General features: G+C 44.9%; 1 protein-coding gene across 4 annotated transcripts; it reads left to right on the forward strand.

The window, feature by feature from the left end:
* Positions 1 to 153: 153 nt before the first annotated feature.
* Positions 154 to 3,145, forward strand: txn2 (thioredoxin 2). 4 transcript variants are annotated; one of them, XM_053851858.1, is made up of 4 exons: positions 154 to 218; positions 1,142 to 1,404; positions 1,567 to 1,690; positions 1,752 to 3,144. In XM_053851858.1, the coding sequence occupies exons 2-4, from the start codon at positions 1,142 to 1,144 to the stop codon at positions 1,866 to 1,868; spliced, it is 504 nt and encodes a 167-aa protein (XP_053707833.1). In that variant the 5' UTR covers positions 154 to 218; the 3' UTR covers positions 1,869 to 3,144. The 4 variants fall into 4 exon arrangements, with proteins under 4 accessions (XP_053707833.1, XP_053707834.1, XP_053707832.1 ...); XM_053851859.1 differs by having other exon boundaries at positions 168 to 218; positions 1,061 to 1,404; XM_053851857.1 differs by lacking the exon at positions 154 to 218 and adding an exon at positions 243 to 1,067 and having other exon boundaries at positions 1,752 to 3,145.
* The last annotated feature ends 5,548 nt before the right edge of the window (positions 3,146 to 8,693 follow it).

Here is an 8,693-nt window from a genome sequence, read left to right on the forward strand (position 1 = left end):
ACATTACCAGTCAAGCTTTTACAGCTCAAATCAAGTGTTTCCCCTTGTTTTTTTTTTACTTAGACGAGCGTAAGACCATTGTTGTGAATTTACACGTTGCATTTCCACGTCTGACCATAGGGCGGCGGTGTTGCCGTTAAAGGGCCAGATCGAGCTGTCTGCGCCGGAAGTACGTAACTGGTCCGCGAGGCCAAGTTTGGCGATCGCTTCGCTGCAAGGTAAATGCATGGAATATTCTTTACTTTTTTGGAATTCTGTTAAGTCGACGAGGTATTCAACTGTTAGCAGTATTCGTCCTTAAAAAGCAGAGGGTTTTGGTTTTGTTGAGATCCGGCGAGGCTGGTTCTAGAGAGGGAGGGAGGGAGAGGAGGACGAAGAGGGCAAAGTCACTCGACAACAACCATGGAGGAACCGCCGGTGCGGAGACCGAAACGGCCCGTGTAAAACGCCTCATGCGCTAGGAGCAACTGTTCAATACTAAACCAAGTTAGTTGGAAACAGTTTGGATGTGGATTTTTAACAGAGCTTTTATCAGAGCATCGTGACTGGACCACTTTAGCTCTGTGCTACTGACACTTCTTTCCTCCGTTCAAACATTACGTGGTGAAAAAGGCTTCATAAAGGAGTCATTTGAATCCAAGGTCATGACGGTTCTAGCTGTCCTGGTTAACAAATAGCTGAAGTATATGGCCCCAGCTCGTACTGAAATTTGTTCACTGGTGAGCTGCGATCGTGACACTGTAATATCAGATAACGATATGAACAGTAGCTGTGTGAGGAGCTCGCAGAGGCTCCTGAGCCTGAGTGTAGTTGTTATTTCTCTCCTGGCGAGACAGTGCAGGGAGGCCTCCAGGAGGTTAATGCACTTTTCTAAATCGCTTTGGATCAAGCGTCTTCTAAATGACCTGGCGATGTCTTGTTGTGCTCCCTCAGTTCACGTGTTTCTGAACTGTTCTGTGCGGCCGCTGCAAGAACTCATCTCAACTTAAACCCTCTTGTGAACTGCCATGTCTCCAAGTCTACATGACCTTCATAGACGAACTGTGCTCTGCATTTTCAGCGTTCTAGTTGGTGTCTCAGTATTAAAGAGAGGTGATTGCTGTCCAGTAGAAGCTCAACGATTCCCCTCTCTGACTCTCAGATGGCTCACAGACTCCTCATGCGCAGACTCTGGAGGCTCTCCGCCAGCGATATCTGTTGCCTTCAGACGTGTTCGGCCTCGGCACATTTTTCCACGTCGCTGCAGTGCGCTCGGGTCTCATTCCTCTCGCCCTCACGCTCGCTGCCTCGCACCCTGCTACACGCATCACGCAGGGACATCTCCTTTAACGTTCAGGACCAGGAGGATTTCACTGAGAGGGTGATCAACAGTGACTTGCCTGTACTAGTCGACTTTCATGCGCAGTGAGTATCGGAGTCGACAGCTTGTCGTCAATCATAATCTATAAGCCAGTTAATTTTTTTGGACCTGCTCTAGCCACTAACCTTTTCCTTTTCATATGAATAATGGAATAGTTTCACATGAAGACACAAGGCTGACTGGTGCATCATCACACTTGTGTTTAGATGGTGTGGCCCCTGTAAGATCCTTGGACCACGGTTGGAGAAGGCCATCGCCAAACAGAAGGGGCGTGTTGCCATGGCGAAGGTGGACATTGACGACCACACAGACCTAGCGATCGAATATGGGGTAGGTCTGGTTGGAGCTCTCGATGGTTTCCCCCCGTAACTCTGGCTGATCGTGTCCCCAGGTTTCTGCCGTCCCGACAGTCATCGCCATGCGAGGCGGAGACGTTGTCGACCAGTTTGTAGGGATCAAAGATGATGATGAGCTGGACTCATTTGTGAGCAAAATCATCGGACAGTAAACCAAAGGCTGCGTCTCCCGGCCGGTCAGAACATCTGTTTAGCATCAGCCAGCTATTAAAGAATCTTGCCTGAAACCTGGGCCTGTGGAAACCGCTCACCTGTCACTGTTTATCTCTCTGCTCCTCACGGTTCTTCCGTCTAGTTCTGGGCTCGTCCTGTGACTTCTTCAGGACTTGTTTCTTCAGACATACAACGCCGATGGTACCTCTGAAGATGTTAAAGCTGTGTAATATGAGGGAGTGACTTGTAGAGCTTTAGTGGCGATTCAACGAGGAAACTGTAGTTCTACCTTTTGTCCACTTGGTGGTGATGTTTCTGCAAACATCGGAAGAAGCGATTTTACACCGGAATGCCTATTACTCTGTGGAAGTAGGTGTGTCTCTGAACGACTTTGAATCCTGACTGTGAAACTTTAATTTCTCTCCGCTCCGGAATCGTGATGTTGTCAAGTAATAAAGGAGTCAAAGTGAGTGTTTCAACGTCCAATGAGTATTGGATCAGATGTGTGGTTTTAAGGAAGAAATCCTGACTTTCTAACTTTTTGTTCGAGGGTCAAAGGTCAACGTCAGGTTTCACTGTGGTCGTTGTTTGCTCCTGAAAAAACTGCTGCACTGAGCACATCCCTAACTTCAGTGGCACATTAACTTGGGGGTCTCAGTTTTGCACGGTGTTTTACACTGGCCTCAGTCGCACACGCTGTGCAGCGGCTCTTTATCATTAATCCTGTGTGTGAGAGAGCAGAGGGATTAAGACGTTTCTGTGTCACTGACTGGACTCGAGTAAAGGAGGTCAAACAAGGCTGAGATGAGGAGCAGCCACAGGCACCTGCAGTCGTGTCGACGTCTTCCTCCGACTAGCCCAAAACCACCGGCCCATCATGTGATTACTGCACCACATCCACTGCTCTCAGTCTCCCTCACTGCTTATTAGACGTCCATCATTTCACATGGCCCGGCTGCTGTTTCCCGGCTGCTCTGGTGAGCCATGGAAGCAGGAAGCACAGGGGGAATTCCAGGAGTGTTGCATCATCAGGTGAGAGGGGACTGGCCGAATGGTTAACACATCAGTCTATGGTCGCGCCATTGTTGTCAGAAGAAAGACAGTCCTGTGATGTTTGGGAATGTTGACCCCCGTGGTGACCCACCTGAGACGGCTGCTCTGTCACACACATCTCATCATGCTTGGATGAGAAGGAGCTGCTCCACAGAGCTGCAGCTCTCCATCTCTTTACAGCCGTGGAACACCTCCGCTCTGGCTTGGGAACACCATGAACCCCCAATAAGATTTATTCATCCTTTCAAGTAGGGATGGTCTGGATTTTTCCACCAATACCGATCACATGGATTGACGATAAATTTGTTATCACCATGTTTCATGATTCAGTCTGGTCTCGGTCTTGACTTGGTCTCAGTTTGGCTGTTCTCCACTACGACACCAGGAAGTGGTTCAAGTGGATCAGTCTGCAGAAGACAGACTGTTCCACTTGTCATATACAGCACCACCTAGTCCAGAGGCTGGCTCCGCATTGAAACCTCCAAAGGAAGGTGATGAGTTCCACCCCAAGTCTCTTCCTTTCCTGAAGCAGCATCAATGTTTTAGCGTTTCCTCAGCGAAGTGCTTGTGCTTCAGACCCCAGTTCCTCCTCTGCTTTGTCTCTATGGTTTCTATGATCCAAGGAGCTTGGGGGACGTTCATTGTGGCACTCTGATTTCCTCCCACCATCCCAAAACTGGCAGCTTCCCTGCTGACTCTGGGCGTCTCAGTGTGTCCTGTGCTGTGCCCAGATTTGACCTGAGGACTTGTTCATTCCACCAAAGCCTTCCTCCGTTTGCACCTTCTTGGAGACCACACTCAGTGCTGAGGTTCTCCCAGGACACTGTTGGTGTCCTATCAGGTGAGAGACTGAGGAGCAAGGAGGGTTTTGGGGGAGCTGAACTGGCCTCTGTGATGTGAGAGGTGATCGACCTGGTGCAGCCAAGGAAGAGCAGCGCTTTGTTCAGTGACTTTCTCCTCTGTGGCGACCCCCCTGCCACACACACACACACACACGCTCCAAAGGTTGAAGAGCAGCTGGTAACTCTACACCTCTTCCGCCACACAACACAACAATAGACCACACCTCCATCCTCGCTCGCCATTACTCCACCAGTCTTGTGACCATATAAGGCAAAAAAGTCAGGCAGGCAGGGGAAGCCGGCAGCTGCTGAGCAAACCACCGAGAGCGAGAGCTGCAGATTCTTTCTCAAGCGCCTCAAACTTTTCATGTTTGATGGGAATGTCACTGGTCATCACTTGGCCCTGACTCTGCCTCTGTTTACTGCCAACACGTGTCTATTTATGCTCCAAACAGTGCTCAGTCGTAATCTATGTCGTAAACGTGCACCAACATTTGCATCCTCTTCTGGTCCCCATTCTTCATGGTGAGTCAACATGGTCCTCATCACGTCTTCTTCCTGTTGCTACACAGAAAAGAGGGATTTTTTTTACCAAATTCTTCAAGCATGAACTCAACTGACCTTATTTGTTTTCTTTATTCGGCACAGTTTGTTCAGTTGCTCTGTTCGTGATGCTAATGAACTGCCTGTATGGGGCACTCTGGTTTCCTCCCACTGTGCGACAACTTTTATTTATTTATAGTTAAATCAGTCATTTTTATTAATTTTACTTGTGATTATTATTTTTAAATGTTATATTATGTAAATTTATATTTTTTCTTTCACTATTTTCCTCTTTTTTTTTTTACCTGTCATTCATGTGAGTTGTGGGCAGACGTCTGTTTCTGACAGAAGCGTCGGAGTGTGTGGTCAGAGTCAACGGGTGTGTTTGCACTGACATTCAGGCGAGTGTGTGTTGAATTTGGCTCATTGTATCCTGCTGGACCTGGGTGGATCAAGAGCAGTCCATGGCAAAAGGAAGACAAACCTGACTGGAAGAGACGACAGCTAGTCACCAGACACCTCATTTGTTTTGTGCAGCAAAACTTTCTCCAACATGTCAGCAGTTAAACAACATGGACTGGATGGAGATCAGTTTTGCAGCTGTAATTCCATATAGATATATTTATTGGAAGTATTTTTTTTATTTTTAGATGTACATTTACAAGTATTTCATTTACAGAATTCTTCAGTTTTGTCCCATTAAAACTTGTTTTTAAAATACATTATTCTGCCATAATACATTTGAAATGTCAGTTTTTCCCTTTCATCATTATTATTATTATTTTATTTTATTAATCATTTTGTGTCACAGTTGGAGTTATTTGAACCAGTGGATGATTCCCAGAAGGAATTCTATATTTGATTTTAAGCTACGTATTTGATGATGATGGCCAAACATTTTTATCGTGAGACGGTGGGTTTGTCTCCTTAAGAACAGTTGGTGAGAAAGTCCATCATCTCAGAGTCTCTTAACTGCGATTCCCTGCTGGAAACTGATGGAAATGTTCTGTCTTTTCTGTCCTCCAGTTACATGCGCTGCTCACGTCTGAGCTGTTCTGATACTTCAGAAATGGAACGCTCTCTTCAGGCCTCATTTGAAAATATCCAAATAGAAAATTGAGCACATTGAAGCAACAAAGTTAAGTGGTAGAACTAGGACTCTCACTACAACTCCAGTTCAGAGCGATGGACTGGTTCAGTGGTCCATCTGGGACTGGAGCGGTTGGAGTCTGATGGACCTGGAGGGCTTTCTATCTGCCTGAAATCCCAAAATAAGGCAAATGTTTTTGTTGCTCTCCCACAAAGGAGTGTGTGTGTGTGTGTGTCCACCGAAGCAGAGTGGTCTGTGAGCGAACATGCTCCTGACATGGTGACACTGAATGGTCTCTTTCTTTCTGCCGGCACCACACAACAGCTTCACACACCCTGAATTACAGACACACCCTGCTGCTCTCAAGTGAAGGAAAGAAAGTCTGGCTCCTGCAGTTGGAGGGGAGGGAGATAGTGACTTGTCCATATTTGGTCATTCATGCCTTCATTTTAATCCTGCAGAGGTCCTTCTGGTGTTGACATGTGTTTGTTGTTGAGATTCCAGAACACATAAACATCAGAAACACTGCCACATGCTCTGCTGTGTATTTTTTTTAAATCCAGAAATTGGACTCTGGTCGAGTAACACAATGTGGTGACCTTTGATCCAGCTGTGGACATTCCAGATATTTCCCATTGATCCTTCCCGACACGATGAAGGAGATTTATAGATCTTTCCAGGCCGGGGCTCCACACATGTGACATCCAGCTGTGAAAGGTGTGCGGAGACACACACGCAATCCTCTGGGTCATGGCGTGTAGCGAACGTAAATCACACATTGTCCTGAAAATGTGAATTTCCAGTGTTTGTCTGCGCATTCCAGAGACGGCGAATCAGACGGCAATTGCATGAGTAGGTGTTCAATAATACTGTACTGCATTTGTTATATATATATTTATATATATATATATATATACCTTTACTTTGTGCATTTGTATATATTTCTAGTTTTAGTAAGTAAAAAATCTTATTTTTTCATTTATTGTTAATTCAAATGCAAGTGCAATTTTAAAATGCAATGTAAATTTTATTTCACGTTGTTTACATTGATTTCTGTATTTTTTGCAGCTATAATAATTTGTTTATTTGCATTTATACTGGCAATTTTATGAAAAAAATACAATTCTAAATATAATTTTGAATGTTCTGGTTTATTATTGTTTTTCTTTGTATATGATATGGATGAAGATTCTTATGAAATAAAATAATAAAAAAATAAAGTGATGAAATATGCTGTGGTATATTTTTTAATGTTAATCATTAATTAATTAATTTAAAATGTGCAAATGCTCAATTTTAATGAGCCATTTTTTTCAACATTTTTTAACAAATTTTTGGGCCAAATTAAACTTCAGTTTGCCATTTAATTGCCTCCTTTTCTCAGGGTTTAGACTCAAAATAATTCAGTCTTTCTCCTTCACTTCTAAACTGTAATATATATTTTTACGCCTAAATTTTCTTCCCCATTAATCTCTCATTTTGGTGGAAGTGTAATCGATCGCTCTGATCTTGTTGGACCCAGATATCCACATGAACTATAAATGAAATCAATTTGAATTTACTATGAGCCGATGCTTTGCATTTAAAGCGCTTGCCGGCCTCAGGACAGAACTGGATGGGCCGGATTTGGCCCCCCAGCCCTGAGTTTGACACATGATTTAGAGTATTTAATTCTGCATTGAGTAACTTTCTGTTTTATTTCTGTCGACCCCATTATGTTATGCCGGTTCAAGTGTATGTCTTAAGTGGTGTCCAGCTAAAATAGTTGGAGACCAAGGTCCATAACCAGATGCCTCTTTGCTTCACCTGGTTTATGGAGGTTATTAAAGCGACACAGACAGCAAATGAAACCAGACCCTGGTGTTACGCTGACAGGAAATCATGTTTGACTTGTGATTGGGTTGTTTTTAGAAAGTGTAGCACAGAAGCTTGAGTTGCTGTTTCAGAAGCCAAAACACACATGTACTTGGGGCTCTAAAAGAGGGAGTGGTGAGGCCAAGCTGGAGTCTGCAAGGGCACTGCGAGATGTCACTGGATTTAAAACCCCGACTGAAGAATGATTTGCCGTCCCTTAAGTCCAGCGCTGGAACTCCACCTCCTTCACGGCCGTCATGTTTGACAGCCTTGCTTAGTGAAAGTCGGTGTGAGAGACATTCCTGGGCCAGAGTGGAGTCAGAACCTGGCTGCATGCAGGATGAGACGCAGTTGCATCGCATCACTTCCTCTTGTCAGATCATCTGCAGCAGCTACAGTTGTCTTAAAGAGACAACCATCTGCAGAACCTTGATGGAAAAGTTAATGTGTGTTTCACCAGCTTTTATCACGCCGACCGCTCCCTGCTGGTTGCGGCATGCAACTGGCTCACTGCCCTGGTTCCACTTGGCACCGAACTTGTGTTTGGTTTCACTCTCTGGAGTACTGTGAGCTTCAGGTCCAGTCCAAAAAACAAGTTTATCTCTTTGTCCCCGCCTTGATTGTATCTCACTCACCACCTCTGTTGCCACCTAAAACACCTTTTTCCTGAGCAACTTTGACCCCTTTCACATGCGTTTTCATTGAATTCACTGTTCTGTACAATGGATTTCTTCCATTCTCCTGACGCGGTAAACCGTTACCTGAGCCAAAACAAACGTCAGAAGTGATTTAAGGACTCAAACAAGTGCTTCCCACTCTCGACTGTGACCCGCGGCAGTTCCCATGTCTTGTCGGCGTGTCTGTTCCTGCATCCACACTTTAACTGACAGGGCCCCGGAGAGGTGCTCACGCCGCACCGTGGGAAATCCAACCTGCACCTGTTTGCACCTGCTCATTTATATGAACCAGAAAATTGTTGTAGTTCAAAGGTTCATTGGTTTAACTTCAGCAAATGGAGCAGGTCTGAGACTGCACTAGTTTAGTTCTGTTCCTCGTGCTTGCTTGCGTACTGGCACTGGTCGTGCAGGTTGGTGAGGAGCTTTATTTGTAAGGCTTTTGTTTGGCTTTTGAAGTTAGCTCATGGTTTAGTCAGATCTCCGTGGCTATGGCTCAACATTTTTCAGTGCAGATTTTCTTTGAGAAGAGGACTGGGAAGTCTTAGAAGGTGCAGTGTGGCGATCGCTCGCACTTTATCACTCCATCTGTCCAGAAGCAGGAATGTCAGAATCAGCTTTAATGCCAGCTCAGTGAGGATCAATAATAATAATAATAATAAATAAACAAAAACCAAAACAAAAATGAATAGAAATAAACAATAATAATAATAGGAGTAACTCAGAAATAGCCCACAGGCATAATTTTGACTGGTTTTCCGAGAGAGG

This window comes from Synchiropus splendidus, chromosome 19 (genome assembly GCF_027744825.2).
Source record: "Synchiropus splendidus isolate RoL2022-P1 chromosome 19, RoL_Sspl_1.0, whole genome shotgun sequence".
In the NCBI taxonomy this organism is placed as follows: domain Eukaryota; kingdom Metazoa; phylum Chordata; class Actinopteri; order Syngnathiformes; family Callionymidae; genus Synchiropus; species Synchiropus splendidus.

Bases quoted from the DNA above. Each gene is read 5' to 3' on its own strand.
- txn2 (XM_053851857.1), top strand. From the start codon at position 1,008: ATGTCTCCAAGTCTACATGACCTTCATAGACGAACTGTGCTCTGCATT. The intron at 1,405-1,566 runs GTGAGTATCGGA...ACTTGTGTTTAG, and splicing joins CTAGTCGACTTTCATGCGCA to ATGGTGTGGCCCCTGTAAGA. The intron at 1,691-1,751 runs GTAGGTCTGGTT...TCGTGTCCCCAG, and splicing joins ACCTAGCGATCGAATATGGG to GTTTCTGCCGTCCCGACAGT.